The sequence below is a fragment of the Mesoplodon bidens genome (assembly GCF_964165515.1).
Source record: "Mesoplodon bidens genome assembly, chromosome: 1".
NCBI lineage: Eukaryota > Metazoa > Chordata > Mammalia > Artiodactyla > Ziphiidae > Mesoplodon > Mesoplodon bidens.
The window spans coordinates 226,482,147-226,508,175 of NC_138176.1; the positions used below are offsets into that span (position 1 = coordinate 226,482,147).

The 26,029-nt window shown below is 43.5% G+C and overlaps 1 protein-coding gene across 1 annotated transcript in view; it reads left to right on the top strand.

Moving 5' to 3' along the window:
- FHIP1A (FHF complex subunit HOOK interacting protein 1A) overlaps nt 1-26,029 on the top strand; it is a 109,195-nt gene that overhangs the window by 30,450 nt on the left and 52,716 nt on the right. Inside the window, exon 4 of the mRNA XM_081252762.1 lies at nt 1,960-2,046. Coding sequence (XP_081108888.1) covers nt 1,960-2,046 — 87 coding nt within the window. The remainder of the gene's footprint in view (nt 1-1,959; nt 2,047-26,029) is intronic.

Genomic DNA, 26,029 nt, shown 5'->3' on the forward strand with positions numbered 1-26,029 from the left:
TTCAATTGAGAAAAAAAGAGTAGATTTTCTTTACCTTCGTTATAAAAAGTGTTAATTCTGTTTTGATGATCCACTTAACCATCAAAAATAAGTTCAATGCCTGACTCAGTAAATAGATAATTTTAGGCTTCTAAGTACTCCAAATTATACCACTTTTACTTCAAGGTCTTCTTGGGAGTCTACAAAGGAAAACACTTTATTTTGCTTAATGGTGCTTACTGCATAAAGAATATTGTTATTCCAATTGAATTTAGAAGAAGTTAAGCATCTTCTTAGCAACACAAATTAAATTTGGTTTGAAATTGGCCTGCTTCGGGGAACAAATAACCACTGAACTCTGGTATATTGGCTTTTTGATTAGATTTTTACCTTCAGATTTCTTGTTACTGTTTTCAGTTAAAAAAAAAAAACAGATTTTATATATACTCAAGGGTGTAGTAGGCTTTCATCAAAAAATGTCTTATTTCTATATAGCACAAATATTACCTTAATCTTAGGTTTATTAAGAAATCAAATTTTCTTTATGGTGATTGTAAGGTGAAAAATGTTAGTTATAATCTGTTTATCTACCAAATAAAGAAATACCTCCTGGAAGAAAATGCAAGTAAATTACTTTAGTTCCCATCTCCTTTTTATTGCTAAGGCAAAGGAAATTTTATTTATGTATAAGATAAATGGATTACATCTTAAGTTATTTTTTCCTTTAATATTACAGTCTGTCAACATTTTCTTGCAGAAGAATGTGGAAATAAAAAAGATGGAACTATTAGTTTCTCCCCAAATGTACACACAGAGAGAGATTGTCAGTAATTTAAAGATCTAGCCTCACTTCCCTAGAAATTGCTTTTTACTTTATTGTTTGATGCTATTTTTATTTTTTTAGAGAAGGAGAAAGCTAACGGGCATGGTTAAGAACAGAGAAATGATATATTTTGTATCATATTTTGAGATTGAAGCCATATACTTTTAAGATTTTCTGTTTGGGGGTATAAGTGAACAGATTACAGTTGACCCCTGTATCTGCAGGTTCCACAGCTGTGGATTCAACCAACAGAGACTCTGAAAATATTTCGAAAAAAATCCAGAAAGTTCCAAAGGGCAAAACTTGAACTTGCTGTGTACCAGCAACTATTTACACAGTGTTTACATTGTATTTACAACTGTGTATATTTTATTAGGTATTATACAGTAATTTAGAGATGATTTACAGTATATGGGAAGATGTGTGTAGATTATATGCGAATACTGTGCCACTTTATATAAGGGACTTAAACATCTGCCGACTTTGGTATCCTGGTGGGGGTGGGCATCCAGGAACCAGTTCCCTACAGACACCCAGGGATGGTTGTAATTATAAAAGATATTAGTGAGGCTTATCCATGCTAAATATATTTTGAAAATTAAATATAGGAAGTGGTGTACCTCTGATAATGTTTTCTGCTTTTTAACAGTATCTTTTTTATGAAAAAATTTTCTAAATGCTTTCTTCCCCAATATAAATGATTATCAGAAAATGCATTTCAAAATGAGAATTTTTTTTCTGCTACCAAAATGAATGTTTTTAATTGTCTATTTTGACAGTTCTTATTATTTTTTTAATTAGCCACAGGTTGAGAAAGGACATAGATGAGGTTATGGAACAAAAATTATACTTTCTAGTTTGTCGACTTTAAGTTTTGAGTCCCTAATACATACTCAGTCTATTTATTATTGTTTTTTCAGATAGAAACATAAAATTACCCGTTTTAAAATTTGAAAGTCCAGGCTGTTTATAATGGGATAAACCATCTGGAAAAATTACATGTTGGTTTGAAGTCTGAGTTTTTCTTCAACCATGGAATAAACGGCCAAAATTTGGATTTCCTTCTTGAATTCAGGATGTACACAGAAATGTTTGATTTTAAGAAGACCTAAAGATTGCACTCCTTATCTTTTTCATGACTCCTGTTTCCCTCTTAGGTGGCTCACCCCTTGATTCGTAATCAGCTTGTCAATTATATTTACAATGGATTCTTGGTACCAGTCTTGGCTCCAGCTCTCCATAAGGTCAGTGATTGGCTGATGTAATCTTTTGCCTGTTTCTAGTACAACTGATGGAAACTGAGGAAGGTGAACACAGTGTAATTGACCTGATGGCGACTTTAGCCTTATTTTCCTTCTCATTCCATCCATATTCCTTACCAGTATCAATTACAGGTCTTAATGATGGCAACAGCTTAAGTCTGATGGGATCCATTTGATGTCATAGAACAGGACATTGTGAATGTCAAGTAAGGGAGTCGAAACACGCATTGGCAACTGGACTGGCTCTTGTGTCTACTTGAGTTCATAGGTAGTGGCTACTTGGAACTCTCTGTGAAGCTGTCCTCTGAGCTTAAGAAGTCTGTCATAGAGAGTGTGAGGCTTCCTGTGGACGTGGAGAGGGGCACTGGTGGCACAAGTGCCCTGGAGCTGCCATCTACTTAACAGAGCATAGTTTTTTATTATAACAGCTTTGTGACAGCAAACATTAAAGTGAAGCCAAGTGAAGGTCCCATCAAAGGTTGGCTGTCTCATTAGCATCACTCTGAATTCCTTATGACGCTCTCATTTTATAGAATAAATCAACTGATATCTTTTCTATTGTGAGCTATCAGGAGACATCGTGGACCTAGCATTCTAATTTTAAGGAGTTTTTTTTTTTTCACTAAGTAAAGACACATATACAGTACTTAGTTCAGAGGATCCTTGTCAGGTTATTGGCATTGACAGCCCTGGCAGGGAGAGAAGCAAGGAGCAACGTATCACGTGCCTTCTGATGGAGCACCCACCTTTGTATATCTGGACGTTCCACTTCCATGGGCTCACGTCTTATAGAAACCAAGAACACCTGATCATGGCAACTTTGAAGTCTGGCTGTGGTGCTGATGGGAGTTCTCGTTTAGAGCAGCAGGCCTTGGTGGAAGATGTTCACCTCTTACCATTTAGTGCCTTTTGAGCACAGTAGCAATATTTTACAAAACAAACAGGGTACTTGGTCTGACTAGGATTTTTGTGTTACTTCTGGTTTCAGGAGGTAATCTTGGTTGTGGTTTCAACATCTTGAGGGTTCCAGGTTATTTCACTGGTTTATGGAAACCAAGGAACCAAGTCTTTGAAATTAAATTTGTCTTGTAAAATATGGGACACATCTCTGGAAAATACAAACCTTGTATTTGTTTCTACCTTGTCCTTCTGTTAGTACCTTGCTGTTCTGGAGGAGGGGTGGGTGTCTGAAGGTCTCTAAGCCCCTGCCTGGAGGAATTTTCCTTTGTGGGGGAATAGAATGGTGCCCTGGAAATTCTTTGACAGTAATTATCCACATACTCTCTCGTGCATTTAGACTTTCTTCCTCATTTATTCCCATCCTTTTTCTCATTGACCGGCTGATATAAAATTATTTCCCAAGTCATTATTATAATAGTGATAATGGTTATTATTTGTCCAGGACATTTTATGTTATTATAATTAGCATACCGTACTGTTACAAATATTAATGATAACTCTTTATCTACAATCGAGGATGAGATCCACCTCAGAGGGCTGTTAGGAGGCTCTGACTGGTCTCTGAGTACTTCTCCTTCATGGCACTTACCACGAGTGGAATTAATCATTCAATGTGCGGGACCTTGTGTAATGTCTCCACAGTACTCTGCCTGCTTCTTGAGGGTAAGGCTCACACCCGTTTTGTCTCCTGGGGAATCTCCAGTGCTGAGTGCAGTCCCTTAGACCTGGGGGTTGAATAAACAGCACAAGTATGGAATGATGTTTGTTAAAGTGCTGGGCAGAGTGTTGGTACCTTCCCAGACAGTGGTTCCCAGAGAAAAATAACAGCACCTACATGTGTTAACTAACATTGTTCTCTCAGTTATGCCCATCATTAAAGTATGAGATTGAAAAACCATGAAGTTGTTAATACACGCTTACTGGGGGGAAAAACAGTCAATACTGAATGTATAAAATACTAAGTGGAATTACTAGATTTTAACAGCTCATTAAAGTATGAGATTGAAAAATCATGAAGTTGTTAATACATGCTTATTGGGGGAAAAAACAGTCAATACTGAATATATAAAATACTAAGTGGAATTACTAGATTTGAATTTTCCATCCCTAATAATATTCCTTAATTTTGACCCATTGCAGACCATTTCTCCCAGGGCTATTTAGCGACTAGGGAGAATATTTCCTTCCTAATTTATTTCGCTCCCTGCTCTTCATCTTCCATCGTTTGTGTTTTTATCACTTAGAATGAGGAGGTTTAGGAGGAAGCAGGCCAGAGGAGGAAGGTGAATGGCCTCTCCGCTGGCTCTCAGCTCCCTACGTGGCTGACGCAGAGAAGAGCCTCTTGTGAGCGGCAGGACAGGGGCTCAGGGCGGAGGAGAGAAGTGCAGGGCTGGGTGTTTCTGAGGAGCCCTCAGTGGGAGCACACACACCCCGTGTCCTCGCCTTTGACCCGGGAAGGGACACCCGGAAGTCTCAGGGCTACTGGAGCGGCTCCGGTCCACATTTCTCATATTCGGTGTCCCTCGCCTTGAGGCTTATTTAATACCCTACATAAATTTCCTTTGTGGACTATCTCAGCTCCCAGTTTACGTCTAACATTTTAGTTGCCTGCAATCAACGGAGGCAGTTTGCAGGGGTGAACTTTCTCTGTCTCATAAATAGTAGAGATAAATTCAGGTTTAAAAATATTCCCACATCACAGTCAATACTCATAAACAATATTTCCACAGCCTTTCTTAACCAGAGATGAAGTCGTTACAAAGGGTTGAGGGCAGTAAAAGGTGGGCGTGGGGCTTTGACAAGTGAAGATCATCTCCACCTTTCTTCTCCCCTCTCTGGAGACGCGTAACGTCACCCTGCCTCTGCTCGGGTTCCGCTCGGTGCCGTCTTCATCCCGCGCTGGGGGATGGCCGTTTATTCTGTGTTGGTGCAAAGGAGTATCTGGTTTGTTATTTTTTTAAAGGGCTGCATAGTTTAGTGTGCATATGTAGGCCCACAATCCCTTATTCACACTCAGACATTCAAAAAGCTCTGAAAACTGAATGTTTTTAATAATTCATATTGCAGTGCAGTCTAACCTTTGCTGAACTCCTTTGGTGGCAAACCCATCCCTGCACTGTCTCCAGGCTATTTATTTTTATACCACGTGTGTTAACGTTTGTATGTTTCGTGGTGGACATAGTACAGTAAGTCCCCTACATATGAACCTGCAAGTTGCGAATTTTCAAAGATGCAAATGTGCATTCGCGTGTCCAATCACATAAGTTGGTTCACGTGTCTGGCATACTTTTCAAGGTACTGTACTGTAAAATTAAAAATGTTTTATTTTTTGTGTTTGTTTTTTATGTATTATTCATGTGAAAAGTATTATAAACCTATTATAGTACAGTACTAATTAGCCGATTGTGTTAGTTGGGTACCTAGGCTAACTTTGTTGCACTTACGGACAAACTGGACTTATGAACGTGCTCTCGGAACAGAACTTGTTCATGTGTAGGGGACTTGCTGTATTAATGTATTTGATTGTAGAGTTTTGCGCCAGACCTGCTGGGTTTGTTATGTCAACTGTGGCAGATGTACATATTACTTCCTGAAAAGTTTTGAATTCCAAAATGCACATGGTCTCCAGGTTTTGGACAAGGGATTGAGAACCTATTTTGGACATCTGGGGAAGGATACATTTCTGGAGATAGGTGAAAATCATACTATGTAAAAGTCTTATTAAAGAAAATGATACCATGTTAATATAGATCATTTAGGAATTAGATCCAGCCATACATACAGACATCCGATTGCATTGGGTTGGCCAAAAAGTTCATTCGGGTTTTCCTGTAAGATGTTATGGAAAAACCCAAATGAACTTTTTGGCCAACCCAATATAAGACTGGTTATTTATGACCTTAGATTCATGGGACCACCCTTATTCAGCAGAAGCTAGTTCTACTGTCTTTATATGTTTAATATCAAAGCTCAGTTTTCAAGGCTGAATATTTATTGGGATGGTTGTATTAGTCTGGGTCCTCAGAGGAGAGGATGCCAAGGTAGGATTAAATGTGCAAGGATTTTATTGGGGGAAGTGCTTGTGAGAGAGAATATAGGAAGCAAGGTGGGGAAGGCTGGGGGAACTGTCAGACTGCAATGCAAACCTGACTCCGGATGAAGGGAGTGGGGAGAGGTTGGCCAGAGTGTCTGAGACTTCTGTGCAGTGTGAGAAAGGTCTTCAGAGGAAGCCTGCGTTTCCCAGCATCCCTAGGTAGAAGCTGCCAGTCTGTGCACTGAAACAGTGTCACTTCTGCCATGTTTTATTGTTCCTGGTAGTCGCAGGGCCCACCCACTTTCAAGGGGAGAGGACATAGACCCCACATCTTGACGATAGGAATGTCAAAGAATTTGTGGCCATATTCTGGGCAGGTTTACCACGGTCACCACCCTGAGACCGAATTTGTGCATAAAGGGTCTGAGAGCTATATGCAGAGACTCCCTGATAAGAACCAGGAACCTCAGACGTGGGTCACAGCCAATCTGGGAGGGAGTCAGGGGAATAAATAGCCAAACTTCACTCTCCTCCCTGCCTCCAGTCTCCTGCTGGACTCCACTGGGTGAACCCAGATGGAATCCAGGTGGCAAGGGCATCGTGGAGAAAATTGGTGCATACAGGTGAATCGGGGCTCAGAGCAGGGTGGAAAAGATGAAGAGTGGGTATGCACGGGCACATGGAAGCCATCAGCACATGTCTGTACTCGCTTCAGCATTGTAGAGCGTTCATCAGCAGTGAGAGATGGCGACTGTAAGAGCGTGTTTGGGTTTAGTGCTTAAGTAAATTGTGGCTTGAAATTTTATAGAAACACATGAGAAAGTACAGTTTAGAGTTACCGCCTAAGTCTGTATATTGATCCTTATCCTCTGGAACCTAAAACATAGTTAGACTTTAATGTGACAGGCAGATATGCCAACAACATATGAGACATGAATAAACAGCAGAGCAATATCTCAAGCACAGGTAACCATCACCAAGTCAAGCTTATCATTACACGGATTCACACAGAGGCAGGGTGTGTGGTGGAAGAGTTCTAGACCATGAGTCAGAAGATCTGGGTTCTAATCCCGGCTCTTGTATTTACTGCTGTGTGACCTTGTGCAAAGCTTTTAACCTCTCTGAGTCTCATTTTCCTCTGCTGCACAGTGGGGATAGTAACACTCCTCTTGCCTCAAACATGAGAGCATTCTTTTTTTTTTTAACGTCTTTATTGGAGTATAATTGCTTTACAATGGTGTGTTAGTTTCTGCTTTATAACAAAGTGAATCAGTTATACATCTGTTCCCATATCTCTTCCCTCTTGCGTCTCCCTCCCACCCTCCCTATCCCACCCCTCTAGGTGGTCACAAAGCACCCAGCTGATCTCCCTGTGCTATGTGGCTGCTCCCCACTAGCTAGCTATCTTACATTTGGTAGTGTGTATATGTGCATGCTGCTCTCTCACTTCGTCCCAGCTGACCCTTCCCCCTCCCCGTGTCCCCAAGTCCTTTCCATGAGAGCATTCTGAAAGCAGTGTACTGTCACACGCAAAGGTATTACGGTACTCACTCCAGGACCCAGTCTGCCATCTCATACGCAGGCAGAGGGTAATATCGTGTGTTCAAAGACCACTTGGTGAGTGTGCGCTGGGTGCAAAACACGTGATCAGACCCTGTGGGGAGATGGAGGTGACTGAAAACCCCTCTCGTCTCCGTGGAGCTTGTGATCTGGGACCCAGGAGACGGACAGGCCAACCACAAACTTCAAACGAGATGGACTAAGATAAGTGCCGTGACAGAGAAAGCAGCAGGGGCGGGTGGGTGAGGGGTGTGCTGTGACACGGAGTGGGTGATTAGGGAGAGTGACTGGGTGATTAGGGAGAGTGAGTGGGTGCTGAGCCGTGAAGGCGAGCAGCTGGGGAAGGACATCTGGGGACTGAGCGCTGGCGGGAGCCAAGGCTCGGAGGCTGTGTTTGGATGCACTACACCCGGAGTGTGGCTGTGCAGGGGAGGCCCAGGAGGATGGGGGCTGGGCAAAGGCCCTACCCTGACTCCCAGAGCAGGTGAGCTCTTACGTCCGTAGCAAGGAGTTTCAGTGCAGGGGGCTTCTGATGATGAGGGGCTCAGGGACAGTCCGGTGGGGACAAAGTTAGGTCGGCGGGTGCACTGGCATTTTGGGAAGCATGGTGGGGAACTGAAAAAACAGAAAGGAAGGACTTTCAAGAGAAGTGAAGGGTTGAGGGGAAGGGGCTGGAGAAAGTAGGGATGCAGGGAGTAAAGGTTCCTAGGAGAAGAGATGGTCCCGACCACCAAGCATCAGACTGCTGCTCCCCGGGTATAACTGCCAGTGTTCCTCTCGCCACATCATTAAATGCACTTTAAACATTTGTTTAAAATATTGGGATTTTAAAGAATCACTTTATTTACAAACCTGAGGCTTCTGACTCCTGGACCAGCGTTGCCTGCTTCCCCTCTGACCTCCACCCTCCAGACTCTCCTACTGTCCTTCAGAGTCTGTCCGACCTCTCTCCTTTCCTGCCCTGCGTGTGGGCGTGCCCAGGGCTTGGGCTCTGCTGATCAACCACCAGCTGGATCCCTTTTCCTGAGCAACCTGCCATGCCCTCAGACGTAGAATATCAAAATCAACACTCATATTCTCTTTCCGGGCCACCTGAGCGCAGCTTCTGCACAATTCCTTTGTGTGAATGACATCATTTCCCCTAGTTACCTGGTCTAGAAACCTTGATTATTCTTGAATCTCTTCTCATGCTCCCCCCTGCTACAAGGCCACCCTTTTCCCATAAGGTTCTTTAGTCTGATCCTTTTTGTTTCTTCTCCCAACAGTGTCCATGTAGGTCATCCTCTGTACACACCTCGACCACACCTCGACATGGGTCTCATTGCTACGACTTCTTTCTTCAGGTTGTTGCACCCATAGCTGCTGGATTAAGTTTTCTAAACACATCTTTAAATGCATCACCTTCCTCTGAAACCTTGAGTGGCTCATTCCCTAGGTCTCCTCAGTGTGCACGCTGCTCCAGGGCCCCCCTCCCACCCGCCGCGTTCTTACGTCAGGGCCTCTCCTGTACTTAGTCTGTTCCCTTCGCTTGTTCTTCTCCTGTCGGGTCTTACTCTCTCTTCAAGGGGCAGCCTAAATCCCACGCCTGCCTGCAGCTGTCCCTGACTTTGGGGCTCTAGGCTGTCCCTTGTCTAGAATCTGTAGCTCAGTGTCTGTCAGTGGTCATTTGACACTGAGCATGTGCTCCTGTCTCTTGTTCAGCATATTCTTGGTATTTGACTCTGTTTCCCCACCTTTATCTGAAACCCCTGGAAGAGTCTCTATCTGCAGTTCCCAAACAGTGTGCCAAGGAACCCTGGGCTTCTTGGTGGGAGAACTCAGTGAAAAGTGCCTACATTTATGAGGGAAATACAGTGACACCTGTTGGACACCACGTGAATTAACTAACTTGAAATAAGCCAGTTTCTGCATTAAATATACATTCCTTTCAATATGGGCATGATTTCTGCAAAACCGAGTTTTTGTTCGGTGCTGTGCTTAAAATCAAGTTTCACATGAAAATCCACGTGGAACAGGGTGGGAGGTTGGCAGTGTCCAGTCTGATTCTGAGGTTCGAGTGCCCAACAGGAGTTAAGTTGTTAGGACCTAACCACATAGTAAGTTGTTTGGACTTAAATCCTTAATAGATGGGATGGTTGGGTATTTCTTTTGGCTTAGGGGTGCTATGAAAAATTACTGAGATACTGAAGGTGCCAGAGATTGAGAAAATTTCAGAACCTCTGGTTTGTGTTGTATGTTTTTTGGTGCCTCTATAGCAGGGTTTGGCAATTACGACCTGTGAGCCAGGTCTGGCCTGTGGCCTGTTTTTCTATATCCTGAATGTGAAGAATGGTTTTTACATCCATCTACAGTTGAATGATTAGACAAAAACATGGTATATACATACAATGGAATATTAATCAGCTTTAAAAAGGAAGGAAATCCTGGTACATGTGCTACGTCATGGATGAACCTTGAGGACATTATGCTAAGTGAAACAAGCCAGTCATAAAAAGACAAATACTGTATGGTTCCACTTCCATGAGGTATCTAGAACACTTAACTTAATAGAGACAGATTAGAATGGTGGTTGCCAGGGGCTGGGGGAGGGGAGAATGGGGAGTTGTTTAATGGGTAGAGAGTTTCGGCTTTGTTAGAAAGAGCTCTGGAGGTGGAGGGTGGTGTTGGCTGCACAACAATATGAATGTACTTAATACCACTGAACTGTGCACTTTAAAATGGGTAGAATGGCAAATTTTATATTATGTGTACTTTATCACAAGTTTTTTTTTTTTTTTTTTTTTTTTTCTTTTTTTTTTGCGGTATGCGGGCCTCTCACTGTTGTGGCCTCTCCCGTTGCGGAGCACAGGCTCCGGACGCGCAGGCCCAGAGGCCATGGCTCACGGGCCCAGCCGCTCCGCGGCATATGGGATCCTCCCAGACCGGGGCACGAACCCGCATCCCCTGCATCGGCAGGCGGACTCTCAACCACTGCGCCACCAGGGAGGCCTATCACAAGTTTTAAAAAGATTTTTTTTACGCTTTTCCAAGATTTTTTTTTTTTAAGGGGTATATGAAAGAGACTGTATGTAACTTGTGAAACCTAAAATATTTCCTTTCTGGCCCTTTACAGAAAAAGTTTGCTGATCCTGGCAATGGGGGTAACATGGTGTCCTGGACATTTTAGGTGATCAATAAATGTTTGAGGAGGATGATAATAGTAGAAGAAAGTCCCCAGGTAGAGAAAGATGCCGCCCCCACTCCCCTTTCTTTTTTTTGAACGTAGTGATCAGGCTGAGGAGCCACAGACAAGCCCAGAAGTGGAGCAGGCTGATTGGCTTTGTCACCAGCTTAGAGGAATCTTTGTCCAGGTTGTCGATTAGGGGCCCTGGGCTGGCGGGAGACCGGTGGACGGTTGGCAGTAGCAGCCAAAGATGGCTTCAGTGCTTCCCTGGCCCCAGCAAGGTTACAAGAGGGGGCGGCGTTGCATACAGAGCATGCTGGGCTCCGTCATATTATTTCTGTCAAGTATCTTGTAAACTAGGCTGTTCTGTTTTGTGGGTTATTTTGGCTCCTTTATTTGGAGACTGTGAGGGAATTAGGGCAGAAGTTTGGGGCTCTCTGTGGTGGTTGGAGGTGGAGACCTTGATGGGAGTGTGCTGAGGTAAAGGATGGAAGGAAGGAAAAATAATGACACACCATCCTTTTCCGATGGCAGCTCACAGGCGCTAGCTGCAATAACCATGACCTCAAAGAAAGCCCGTACCTTTGGATTTTGCGGAGAGCAGCCAGCCGTGTTTCATTCAGCAAATTATTCCATACACGTGCACTTGGAAAAACAGAAGCAAAAAACCCACCAGAAACACTGATTTTTCCACCATCTCTTGTGTGCTAAAATCATGTTTGAACAATATACACGGGTAGACTAGTTTCAGCCATTTCCTTAAAGGCATGCATGTGTGCTGGCTTCTTATAAGCCACTGTGGAGCCCATTAAAAAATTTTTTTTTATTTTTATTTTTTCTTTTCCCTTCCCCCTCCCCGTATCCTCAAGTCCATTCTCTAGTAGGTCTGTGTCTTTATTCCTGTCTTACCCCTAGGTTCTTCATGACCTTTTTTTTTTTTCTTAGATTCCATATATATGTGTTAGCATACGGTATTTGTTTTTCTCTTTCTGACTTACTTCACTCTGTATGACAGACTCTGGGTCCATCCACCTCACTACAGATAACTCAATTTTGTTTCTTTTTATGGCTGAGTCATATTCCATTGTATATATGTGGCCCATTTGTTTTAGAATCTCATCTTCCAAACACACACATACATATTCATGATCTATATCCTGTGAGCTCAATAATTCATGGCTTATTGACTTAGGCTGATGGATGGAAGTTTTTTGGGGACTAGAGAAGAAAAGATGGAAATTTTGAGAGGCTGGGAGCAGCCACACCTGTGAGTCTCCCGCTTGCTCTTTGTGTGTCTGTGGGTGCGGTGGGCTGGGACCCCTTTAGAGCCCAGTGGGGCTCCCACTAGCCAGGGATGTTTTTGACTTTCATGCCCAGTGAAACTAGTGACTGAAGATATTAAGAGCAATTGTGTACCGTCTTCAAATTATCACCGTTAATGAGTGTTAATGAGCTATAATTGGGTGCTGAGTGTAGAGGAGGTTTGCACTGGTCCCTTCTACCGGTGTTTCAGTCTCCAGAGAGGAGAGGACGGAGCAGCCTGTCACTTAACTGTCACTTATATCCGTCCTTCTCCACGCATCTCTTGTCTGGGAGATGGGGGGGTGGGCTCGGGGTGGCACGAGTGTAGAGACAAGTCCCCTACTTGCTCTTCTGGCCGACTTCCTGTTGCGTTTTTGGATGCCCAGCAGGTTGGTGCCCTTCATCACTCTGCTATCATCTATGTCACCTCCAGAAGACAAATACCGTGACGTTTTATGTCTGGTTTCCAATAATGCTGTAAAGTTTCTTCGATCAGGTCATTCCCCTTTCAGTGGGAAATTGGAAGAAGGAGGAAATTAGGATACCATCTTGGCCCTGGAAATTTGAGATTTTATTTTTCAAATCTGCTAAATCTTTTATAGTTTTCTGTTGAGTCATGGAGCTCTACACTAGACTCCAGCTCTGGGGTGAACTGTACCGAAAACTATAGTGGGATCATATTTTGGTCTCTCCCTTTCATATTTCTATTTATGCATTTCAACAATTTGCTTTTTTTTTTTTTTTTTTTTTTGCGGTACGCGGGCCTCTCACTGTTGTGGCCTCTCCCGTTGTGGAGCACAGGCTCTGGACGCGCAGGCTCAGCGGCCATGGCTCACGGGCCCAGCCGCTCCGCAGCATGTGGGACCCTCCCGGACCCGGGCACGAACCCGTGTCCCCTGCATCGGCAGGCAGACTCCCAACCACTGCGCCACCAGGGAAGCCCAACAATGTGCTTTTTAAAATGCATTCTCTACGTTATTGACCCAACCTCTGCAATCACTGAAGGCTCCCAAATGCTGCTCTTTTTTCTGCTAGCTCCTTATCTTCTTCCTGCAGTGATGTTGAACTGTCCTTGTTCATATGGAACTTCGTTTCTCACCATGCCTGGAGTAAACGAGTTACTTGGAATGATTCTCTTCTCCACTGTGCTGAACGCATAGCTGTGTGCCCACCTGGGCCCACAGATGCTGGTCTGTGTGAGGGGAAGGGCTCTCAGGCGTGTTCTGCTGAAATGAGGTTATTCCTCTTGGAAGCTGCTGCCATGGCCTCACAGCCTCTGAGGCGGCTCCAGCGGGCTCCAGGGCAGGGAGGGGTCCCTCCAGGGCCAGCTGGCAGCGGGGGCAGCCGTGCTCTGTGATGTGTGAGCTCAGCAGGAAGGCTTGGGGCGCCTGGTGCCACCTCAAGCTCATTTATAGCATTGTGGTTCCTGTCTGATGCTGGGGATGCAGGGGTGACTGAGGATCTAGGATGGCGGGGACAAAGCCCAAGCAATCATTGTGTCTCCTGTTACCCTGGACTCCACAGGAGAGCTCTGTGGAAACAGAGGGGCCAGATGTGACTATCGCTGTCGTCCATCAGTAAGGGCAGTCGAATGAGATAATTAGAAAGCCGAGTCCTGTCGTGGGCCTGCAGCTATGTGACACTGTTAAACTTGGATTGAAAAAAATCATATTAAGCGGGCCAGCTTGAGACAGCCTAAATTAATCATTGCTCTATCCAACGAGACCCAGCTATTAAACAGACCTAGAAGATTTCAGCGACAGTTATAAGAGGCTTTGACTTGGAAATACTTGATTTATTAATTGAAAACTGAAAGTATGTGCAATCTAATACATTCTATTAATGCATTATATTTGATTAATACAATTCGGGGAAGCAATCTAGCTTAACGTTTCGAGAAATGGCTTTTGAGATTGACCTTAGTTGGAATTCTGGCTCTTAGCTATTTAACTAGCAGCGCCTTGTGGCAAGTGCCCTCATCTATGTATATGTATTACCTGCGGGTAATAACACCTACCTTATCGAGTTCTTGTGAGGAATAAAGGAGATGCTGCACTGAGCAAGCTTACTGTCTCTGGCACTTAGCACTACATACATATTACCATTAACTTAACCAGCCGAGTCTCTAAATGACACATCCCTCCCATGGCACTGTATGTTACTGGACAGTGAGTTGTGTGTGTTTTTTTTTTTTTTACCATTTTCAGTACTATCGTGTTTTGATTTTAGGTAATATGCTTATTGTTCCTTAGCAGATTTTTACATTATTTCATAGACAGCATGACTTTGGATTTACTCTTCCCTTATTTCCCTCAGAATGTGATGTCAATTCAGTTGTTCATAGAGTTATTTCCCTCTTTGTTCTAATTCTCAGTGTCAGAGGTTCTCAAACGTAAATGTGCGAAAACAGTTTCCTGGGAACTTCTTACATGTAAACTCCCGAGGGCTGGGTATTTGGATTTCATGGGTGAGGCTGAGGCCCAGGAGTTCACACTTTAGCCAACACCCAGGTGCTCCAAGGGCCACACTCGGGTGATCATACCGATCTGTGACCTTCTGCTGGCCCTTTGGCTGTTTATGCTCTTTTATTGAAGTAGGATTTGGAAGACACGGGTTCTAGGTTTTTTCTTTCTTTTTTTTTTTTTTTTTGCGGTACGTGGGCCTCTCACTGTTGTGGCCTCTCCCGTTGTGGAGCACAGGCTCCGGACGCGCAGGCTCAGCGGCCACGGCTCACGGGCCCAGCCGCTCCTCGGCATGTGGGATCTTCCCGGACCGGGGCACGAACCCGTGTCCCCCACATCGGCAGGCGGACTCTCAACCACTGCGCCACCAGGGAAGCCCGGGTTCTAGTTTTATGTGTGATCGCAAGGATCTTAACTCATTTAAGGATTCAGTTTTTTCATGTGTAGTAATCCCATCCTGTCAGCTTCCCAAGACTGTGGGGAACATCAGACAAGAAGGTAGGTAACAACAGTCTGGGAAGCCGTGAAGCCTCTTCCAAGTGAGCAAGGTGTTAAAATGGGCATGAGGTTCTGGTCTGCCCCCTCTGGAGCTGTTTTAGCCAGCAAGGCAGATGTGAAAATAGTTTGCATGATTTAAAGACTTAGTAGTCATAGTATCTAAAGGTTGAGTAGTGAAAGAAGATTGTTGGGTTCTAGGAATGTGTTTCTGCCCCCATGTGTGCATGGTGTTTGATTGAGGGAAGTACCTCTCTTTGTTCAGGATGCTGGGCAAGTGCTATGACTCATCACCCTGAAATCAGCTTCGCACTCCTTTGTGATGCTGTTAAGATATGCAAACAGTGATGTCAAGACCATAAAAACTCCTTTCAAATGGAAATGCTGTCAGCTTGGCAGTGGGATTACTGGCTGCTCACCGATGTCATGTGTATCCCAGAATATTACAGGGCATCGCCTTTCCACTGCCTACCTGGTCTTACCAGGTGCTTTGGTGCTGTGGGCAGAAGGGCAAAGGAGGTTGTAACTGGAGGTTACACAATAAAGAGGAGATGGGTGGATTTTCTCGGGTTGAGTGTAACCATTATTACTTTTTCACTTCTCATACTGTATGTTAAGTGGAAAGATGACATGTACAGATATTTAGATCCATACACAAGTATTCTTTTCTCTTTATCAATATATAGAAAAACCTAGGAGAATCCATTGTTTATCCCAGAGCTATCACTTGTGGACCAACTGTGGAACAAGATGATATGTCTAGTATTTATTGTGGAAAGCATCTGGGAATGTGGCAGTACATTGTAATAGAAGCTATTGGAACATTCACCTCTTTTTTTTTTTTCCTAAACAAAATCTTGTAATTAATATCTAAGGTCTTGCACTAAGTTTCCAGCCTGCTTTAAACGCTGTGTCTTTGGATATTTTGTAGACACGGAGGTTCCAGGTAAGGCACGTGGTGTGTGTGCAGCCAAGGCCTGGGCATATTGTTATATGAATGAAAATCTAAATATTTCCCCCCATTTTGCATGTTCACAGAACAAATAGTGAACTAACCGGCCATAGGATTCATGATGTCATCACCTTGGTGTTGACAGCTTCATGGTGTCTTGGGGGCATCCTTGTCTCTACACTGCTGTATCTAATGCTGTGCCAAAACAAATAAAAACAAAAACCAAACAATACTGGCCTGAGTAAACAGACTTAAAATAGAGAGCAAAGAGGAGGGCAGATTTATTCATTCATTGACACAAACCTAGATGTAGTGGTCTCCCGTGAATGAGGTCTTTGCAAAGGGTTTAATACGATGTGGACTTGAGAGTCAGGTCGCCAGGGTTGATCTCTCAGCTTTGCCTCTTGCTGGCTGTGTGCCCTTGGGCAGAACCTGTAACCTCTCTGAGCCATTTTCCTCCTTTCCATTTGTAAAATGGGGGTGATAATAATCGTGCCTACCTTATAGGATTTGTGAGGGTTGAATGACTTTAAAATGATGCCTGGCACAGAGTGCTATGTATGCGTTAACTCTATTATAACGATTTCTGTATTTACTATGTACTTGTTGGAAAATCATAATTATAGATGACCCAGCAGTGCTTTCATTGGTCTGTAATACTATACTGTAATACTGCTATTATTATTATCTGTATGAACATGACATTTGGCACGTTGCCAGGAGGAAATGGGCAGAGAACTGTAGACATCAAGGTACTGGAGAAATAACTCAGACATAGACTTGGTAGAGCCCGACTCTGAATCTTCCCCAGGCCAATCCCAGTGTCTTCCTCCTGCTCTCTCCATAGACCCTCTTCTCCAGCTCCCCTGGGCCATTTGCTGTACACTGAGTGCGAATTAGCCTTCTAGTTAAAAGCCTCTGCTTATGCTTCCCTCTCCTTGAGCGGCCTTTCTCCTGAGACTATACTTACCCCAATCCTTCTCCTCCTCCAGGATCCTGACCATATGCCACCTTCTGGAAGTCTTCGTGATCAAGCCAGAAGGAGGCAATCACTCCTCACTTCTTAGAGTTTGGCTGGTATCACTCACGTGGCACTTCAAGATCCCCTCGTACGATCATTATGGGTTTAATGTCTTGCCTGTGCTATCAGGAGGTAGATGCCATGAGCGTAGAGACCATACATGTGTATTTATTCATCTCTTCATTGAGCAAGTATTGTGGCAGCGTACCTAGCACACTGCCTTGTGCATAATAGGTATTGTACTGTTTTCTGAATAAGAGTGAATGTGTGAACGTGGATGTGGTGAGCAGGTGCAGGTGTGTGTGTGTGTGGAGCAGATATGAGGGAGTGAGGAGAAAGCTGAAGAGAGATGGGATGGTTTACAGCTGTCGTGGTCACGTCAGGTTGGTGAACTGGTGTTTCGCTGACAGCGGGCACTCTGGGGCGGCGTGGAGTGGAAGACAAGTGAGGAACTTGAGGGAAGGGGCGTTGAGGATTGGCTGGAGGTGACTTTTGCTGAAAGCGAGACAACGCTTATTTGTTGTGGAGGTCCAGAAGGGAAATGACCAGATTTGAGACAGATATTGCTGGGAGAATGTAAAGGAAGACATAGATATTTTACAGAAAGAAGCAGAAGGAAAATGAACAAAAAATATTATTGAAGAATCAGTGATGGCTCTAAGATTCATGTCTGAAACGTGCTCTCCACATCTTCGTATAATGAAATTATACGAAGTGGGCAAACTTTTCCGTATTGTTTTTGGCTTTAGTTGCCTATGAGATATCAAGTTTAAAATAATTGACAATATATGGTTGCCCTGGTTAGTTATCAAGACATCAAAGTATCTGGGTAAGATGTGTGATATTTATATTTGTGTTAAATGCTTTAATAGAACTAGTAGATTTAGCTGTGCAGTTTTTCCTAGAACTTGAAGTTTAGAACTTTGAAGTCCACTGGATTTCAGTTTCATTGGGGAGCTACATGTGGACCGGGTCGGGGGGGGTGTTTCTCATCTGTGACCATGCCCTTATTCCCTGACAGTGGTGGCCCGATGCTTGACACCCAGTAGGCACTCTATAGATATTTTTCAGTAAAGGAATTAATAACATCTCAGTTTTTCAGTAAGTGAATTAATATCTAATTTACACAAATTTCAGATTGAATGGATTTCATGAAACATATCCTTCGCGTTTAAAGTTCTTGCCACGTCTAAAATGCAGAGATTGAATTGAAGATAGAAACGTAACGTGCTATGTACACTCATTGAATTTTAGCGCTAGACCTAATTCCAGAGTTGGTCTAGTCCCAGCTCCTCGTTTTTCAGATACCAACATTGAGGACTGGAGAGGTTAGGTGACTTGCTCAGGCTCACAGAGCTGCTTATGGCCGAGCTTGGACCCAACCGAGATCTCCAGGTCTTGAGGCTTTGGTATCATCTCTTCCCATTACTCCCCTCGAAGTAAATCTTAGTTCCAGTGAGTCTTTCCATGGCGTTAAGTTAAATCCTGAGCTCCTAATGCAGAATTTAGAAAAATTCTCCTTATGCTTTTTTTAAAAATAATTTTTTTTAATTAATTAATTTTTGGCTGTGTTGGGTCTTCGTTGCTGCACGCTGGCTTTCTCTAGTTGCGGCGAGTGGGGACTACTCTTTGTTATGGTGCGTGGGCTTCTCATTGCGGTGGCTTCTCTTGTTGCAGAGCACGGGTTCTAGGTGCGCGGGCTTCAGTAGTTGTGGCACTTGGGCTCAGTAGTTGTGCCTCGCAGGCTCTAGAGCGCAGGCTCAGTAGTTGTGACACATAGGCTTAGTTGCTCCGCGGCATGTGGGATCTTCCCGGACCAGGGCTCGAACCCGTGTCCCCTGCATTGGCAGGTGGATTCTTAACCACTGCATTACCAGGGAAGCCCCTCCTTATGCTTTTTTTAGTTGCAAAATAGAAAGATTCTCAGACAGCAAGTACCCTTCCCATGCAGGCTCCTGTGCAGTGCAGGGGCTGCTCGGGTGCGCCCACAGTAAATTTTTAATGTCCTGCTTGAGTTTGTCCTCCTGGTAAGTCTGTTCCAAAAGGAGAGCTTGCACCATCTAGTGGATCTAAGAAGAGGCTCTTGGGTTTAATTTTTGGGTGGCCCTGTTTTAATAAGAAGAAAGGAGCTATTTTTTACTTAATTAATCTGCAGATTCTCACATGGAACCCTTTGTTCGTATCATGAGAGTGAGGGTGGAAGCCCAGAATGATGGTAGGGTCCCTTTGTACCTCACCGTGCTCACAACATGGCATGTTCATGACCAGGCTCTTTTAATGATGAAAGGAAGGTAAAGAAGTGGATAGTATATCAACCTATTTTTGCAACCAGGGCTTGGATTCTTTTACTCATTAATTCAGAACAGTAACTCTTCTGTAATGGGTCTTCCCATAATAGTTGGGAATTAGTTAAATCCTGCTGTTATTCCTGGGAAATCCACTAGTACTCATTTGGGCAATTAACTTTTTCAATAATGCACAGTATTCTTCTACCCAGTTGGATAAATGAAGTTTTGGGAAGCTTCCAAATTATTCTTTTGTTTCCTTCAATAGAGATTTAAATCTTTTCTCAAGCTCTGAAAAATACTTATCTCATGTGATCGGTGGCAGAAGATGGTGTCTGTCAAGCAGGGTAACTTGACGACTGAGTGGGCAACACAGGGCGGGGTCTCATCACTGACTTTGCCCTGAGATCCGAAATGCTCATTACCTTCTGGGCCTGAGTTTTCTTTGGAAAGAATATGATTGGTCATCTTTATATTTACAGACTACTGTTCCGTGAAAACCAGGCTTCTTTCTTTCTTTTTTTACTTTTGTTACTCTAGCAGCTGAAATACAATATCTTAAATACTTCTTTATCACCTGTGCAGTGTAGGCATCCTTTGTGATAGTGGTTCTCACCTTGGTGCACATTGGAATCAACAAAGGAAGCCTGGCCCCACCCCTGGAGAGTCTGATTTACCTGGATCCAGGTGGGATGTGAGCATGGGTAAGTTTAAAAAGCTCCCCAGGTGATTCTAACATGGAGCCAGGGTTCAGAACCACTGCTGTATGATATACTTGAAAGCGTGTTGTGAATCATTGGATTCCAAATCAAGTTTGAATATTGGAGATCCATATTTGAAAACCAGTATTCTCTTTGGGACCAGAAGTGGTACTGTATTGTGACTGAAGTAATGAAGTCATCATTGTGTCTAAGTGACTCCATGCTCACATCTCTAGCTGGTGCTCGTGGACTCAGTCCTGGTGTATGATCTGGGTCCGAGGAACTGGAGTACTTGCAGGGTAGACAGGAGCAGGCCAGAAGGGAATGCTTTTGTGAGTGGCAGTTTAATGTATTCTTACACTTGTCCTTTGCTGAGGGCATTGACTCTATTGTTGGCATTTTGTCCCAGTGTCTCACATTCAATCTATTTTTTTCTCTTGTTGGCTTCATGATGAATTTCACCTCTTTCTGTGGTGTCCAGGAATAAGGTGCTCAGAGAGTTCTTTGGAGAAACTGTTTTCTGGAATGAAGTCCAGCTCTGTCACTGGGAGCAGCTTGCTTCTGAGAAATGGAGCTGAATTGGTTGGAGGAGGGGTGTGGTGGTAAAAGGATAGGGATGGGTATAAATCCTCCAAAATGCCATAAATTGAACTCTTACCATGGGAAGCAGTGTCTTTGATCTTAATCAGTCCACATAGTTGATACAACTGTTCAATTTCAAAGTATTTCTGCTGAGTTTTCAGAGGGCAGGGGATGAGAATGTCAAGGAATTGTTAGAATCCTTGTCTTGGCTTTTCCAAGACAATAGTATTGTGTAAAGAACATAAAATTTGGTATTGGGCAGACCTGGCCTCTCATGAATCTGATCTCTGCCACTTACTGTGTACTTTGGGGGGCAAGTGCGTGAGCCTCAATTTTCATATCTGTAAGATGAGAACCCCATCAACCTACCCTGCAGGTGAATTAACTCAGGTAATGTATTTATGTGAAGCACCTAACACATTGCTTGGCACAGAGCTGGGACTCCATAAATGGCAGCTGTTTCCGGAACTACTATTAATAATAGTAATAATTGGGCTTCCCTGGTGGCGCAGTGGTTGAGAGTCCGCCTGCCGATGCAGGGGACACGGGTTCGTGCCTTGGTCTGGGAGGATCCCACATGCCGCGGAGCGGCTGGGCCCGTGAGCCATGGCCGCTGAGCCTGCGCACCCGGAGCCCGTGCTCCGCAATGGGAGAGGCCACAATGGTGAGAGGCCCGCGTACCGCAAAAAAAAAAAAAAAAAAAAGTAATAATTAATGATAATGATAGTAATAAACGTTTTTCATCTCCTTTGGAAATGGTACCTGAGATAAGTAGCTTCGTGGTCCATGTGTCCAGTTGTCCTCCTGGTGGGCTGAGAATGGGGATGGTAAAGCAGTGTTAACAGGGGTCCCAGCTGGGAAAGGTGTATTCAGAATTTTCATCCTCACATAACCAACATGTTATAATTTAGCCTCATCACATATTAATCCCTTAAAGTGTAGTTGCTCCCTAGAAGAGTCAATTTCACTTATCACTCATCTTGTGTATATTCTGCTTGTTTACCCCAGAGGGAATAGAATATAGATTTTTATCTCAACAATGTAGAACGGGGGTGTAGCAGGGAAGAAGGGAAAATGTGACTTGTGGGGAATACTTTAATATAAGCCATACCTGGTGCCATGGTATTGCAGGAAGCGGGGGGACCCCTTCCAGGGCCTGAGAGTGGGCTCTTGTCTAACACTCAGAAATGAATTGTGTGAGGAGACACACGTACTGACAAAGCAAGAGACTTTATTGGGAAGGGGCGCCGGGGCGGAGAGCAGCAGAGTAAGGGAACCCAGGAGGACTGCTCTGCTACATGGCTCGCAGTCTCAGGTTTTGTGGAGATGGGGTGAGTTTCCAGGTTGTCTCTGGCCAGTCGTCTTGCTTGGCCCATACTTAGTCTGACTCAGGGTCCTTTCTGGTGGCAGGTACATCTCTCTCAGCCAAGATGGATTCTAGCGTGAAGGATTCTGGGAGGTTGGCAGGACATATTATGGGCTGGCGTCTCCTGCCTCCTCTGGCCCCTCCTGAATTCTCCCAGTTAGTTTCGGCCACAGCACCGGGTTCCTTATCGGGACCTCCTGTTGTGAGACAGCTTGTGCAAGTGGTTATCATCCTGCTTGGCCAAGGTGGGCAGTTTCGGTCAGCGGTTCCCTAACAATGGGGTGGTGTGGGCCTTGGACAGACAGAAAGGGTTTGACCATTGGGAAGCCGAGAAGAGGAGATGCCAGGATGGGGGACTGGTGAGGGCCCAAACACAGCGGCTGTTTTGAATGGCCGGACCAAGGTCCCTGTTAGGACTGCCTGTGTGTGGCCATAAGTTTGTCTTGGTACCACCTTGGTGATTTGCTGTAAGTTGGCAGTGTCTGGAGGACAGTGCTGATTCATTGAAGCACTGGGCTTAGAGTCAAAAGCATTTCTATTAATCAGTATAAACTGGATCTGTGTAGCTCAGCGACCTGTGATGCAGTTTCAGAAAAGTCAGTAGAGTCTAATTTGGTATAAAGGGCTTTCTTTCCCATCTGGGTTCTGACAAGTGGAAGAAAAAGGAGTGAGGCAGATAGAGGACCACAATACCTTTATTATCAGTAAAACTGATGCTGGAGAATAGGGATTACATGTGTGGGTAAGATTTCCTGATACTGAGCCCCAGAATTAGACAGACTCTCCCAGACACAGAGAAGAATGAGTACTTCCTGCTGGTGGCCTGGCTCTCAGAGAAAAGAGAGACGGAGGGACAGGCTCAGCAAAGTGACAAGTTACCTGCCCCCCGCCCCCCAGTGAAGAGTAATTGAGGGACGCAGGGCGAGTCCCGGAGCACCCTGCTAGGAGACCCTGTGTCGGGGAGGAAGCTTCAGGGTTGGAGACATCAGTTTTCTCTTTCGGGCCGGTAAAAAGCCAACCTTTCTAAAATTGCAACTAGTAAATCATATTAAAAAAACAAATAGGGGTGGTTTAAATGTCCTTCCCACACTCCAGAACCTATAATGGGTCCCTGTTACCTGCAGAAGATAATCCAGATTCCTTCACTTGTGTTTAGAAACCCCTCCTAATCTGACTCCATCCTACCCATTGACCTAACTTTCCCCATGATTTTCTTTTTGTTTTTTAACATCTTTATTGGAGTATAATTGCTTTACAATGTTGTATTCGTTTCTGCTGTATAACAAAGTGACTCAGCTATACATATGCCTATATCCCCATATCCCCTCCCTCTTGCGTCTCCCTGCCACCCTCCCTATCCCACCCCTCTAGGTGGATACAAAGCACCGAGCTGATCTCCCTGTGCTATGCGGCTGCTTCCCACTAGCTATCTATTTTACATTTGGTAGTGTATATATGTCCATGCCACTCTCTCACTTTGTCCCAGCGTACCCTTCCCCCTCCCCGTGTCCTCAAGTCCATTCTCTACATCTACATCTTTATTCCTGTCCTGCCCCTAGGTTCTTCAGAACCACTTTTTTTTTTTTTTTAGATTCCATATATATGTGTTAGCATACGATATTTGTTTCTTTCTTTCTGACTTACTTCACTCTGTATGACAGACTCTAGGTCCATCCACCTCGCTACAAATAACTGTTTCGTTTCCTTTTATGGCTGAGTAATATTCCATTGTATATATGTGCCACATCTTCTTTATCCATTCATCTGTCGATGGACACTTAGGTTGCTTCCATGTCCTGGCTATTGTAAATAGAGCTGCAATGAACATTGTGGTACATGACTCTTTTTGAATTATGGTCTTCTCAGGGTATATGCCCAGAAGTGGGATTGCTGGGTCGTATGGTAGTTCTGTTTTTAGTTTTTTCAGGAACCTCCATACTGTTCTCCATAGTGGCTGTATCAGTTGACATTCCCACCAACAGTGCAAGAGGGTTCCCTTTTCTCCACACCCTCTCCAGCATTTATTGTTTGTAGACTTTTTGATGATGGCCATTCTGACTGGTGTGAGGTGATACCTCATTGTAATTTTGATTTGCATTTCTCTAATGATTAGTGATGTTGAGCATCCTTTCATGTGTTTTTTGGCAATCTGTATATCTTCTATGGAGAAATATCTATTTAGATTGTCTGCCCATTTTTGGATTGGGCTGTTGGTTTTTTTGATATTGAGCTGAATGAGCTGGTTGTAAATTTTGGAGATTAGTCCTTTGTCAGTTGCTTCATTTGCAAATATTTTCTCCCATTCTGAGGGTTGTCTTTTGGTCTTGTTTATGGTTTCCTTTGCTGTGCAAAAGCTTTGAAGTTTCATTAGGTCCCATTCGTTTATTTTTGTTTTTATTTCCATTTCTCTAGGAGGTGGGTCAGAAAGGATCTTGCTGTGATTTATGTCATAGAGTGTTCTGCCTATGTTTTCCTCTAAGAGTTCGATAGTGTCTGGCCTTACATTTAGGTCTTTAATCCATTTTGAGTTTAGTTTTGTGTATGGTGTTAGGGAGTGTGCTAATTTCATTCTTTTACATGTAGCTGTCCAGTTTTCCCAGCACCACTTATTGAAGAGGCTGTCTTTTCTCCGTTGTATATTCTTGCCTTTGTTATCAAAACTAAAGTGACCGTAGGTATGTGGGTGTATCTCTGGGCTTTCTATCCTGTTCCATTGATGTATATTTCTGTTTTTGTGCCAGTACGATACTGTCTTGATTACTGTAGCTTTGTAGTATAGTCTGAAGTCAGGGAGCCTGATTCTTCCAGCTCCGCTTTTCTTTGACAAGATTGCTTTGGCCATTCGGAGTCTTTTGTGTTTCCATACAAATTGTGAAATTTTTTGTTCTAGTTCTGTGAAAAATGCCATTGGTAGTTTGATAGGGATTGCACTGAATCTGTAGATTGCTTTGGGTAGTAGAGTCATTTTCACAGTGTCGATTCTTCCAATCCAAAAAATTGGTATATCTCTCCATCTGTTGGCGTATCTTTAATTTCTTTCATCAGTGTCTTATAGTTTTCTGCATACAGGTCTTTTGTCTCCGTAGGTAGGTTTATTCCTAGGTATTTTATTCTTTTTGTTGCAATGTAAATGGGAGCGTTTCCTTAGTTTCTCTTTCAGATTTTTCATCATTAGTGTATAGGAATGCAAGAGATTTCTGTGCATTAATTTTGTGTCCTGCTACTTTACCAAATTCATTGATTAGCTCTAGTAGTTTTCTGGTAGCATCTTTAGGATTCTCTATGTATAGTATCATGTCATCTGCAAACAGTGACAGCTTTACTTCTTCTTTTCCAATTTGGATTCCTTTTATTTATTTTTCTTCTTTGATTGCTGTGGCTAAAACTTCCAAAACGATGTTGAATAATAGTGGTGAGAGTGGACAACCTTGTCTTGTTCCTTATCTTAGAGGAAATGGTTTCAGTTTTTCACCATTGAGAACGATGTTGGCTGTGGGTTTGTCATATATGGCCTTTATTATGTTGAGGTAAGTTCCCTCTATGCCTACTTTCTGGAGGGTTTTTATCATAAATGGGTGTTGAATTTTGTCGAAAGCTTTTTCTGCATCTATTGAGATGATCATATGGTTTTTCTCCTTCAATCTGTTAATATGCTTTGTCACATTGATTGATTTGCATATATTGAAGAATCCTTGCATTCCTGGGATAAACCCCACTTGATCATGGTGTGTGATCCTTTTAATGTGCTGTTGGATTCTGTTTGCTAGTATTTGTTGAGCATTTTTGCATCTATGTTCATCAGTGATATTGGCCTGTAGTTTTCTTTCCTTGTGACATCTTTGTCTGGCATAAAGATCAGATCAGAAATAAATGAAAAAGAAATGAAGAAAACAATAGCCAAGCTCAATAAACTAAAAGCTGGTTCTTTGGGAAGATAAACAAAATGATAAACCATTAGCCAGACTCATGAAGAACAAACGGGAGAAGACTCAAATCAATAGAATTAGAAATGAGAAAGGAGAAGTAACAACTGACACTGCAGAAATACAAACGATCATGACAGATTACCACAAACAGCTATA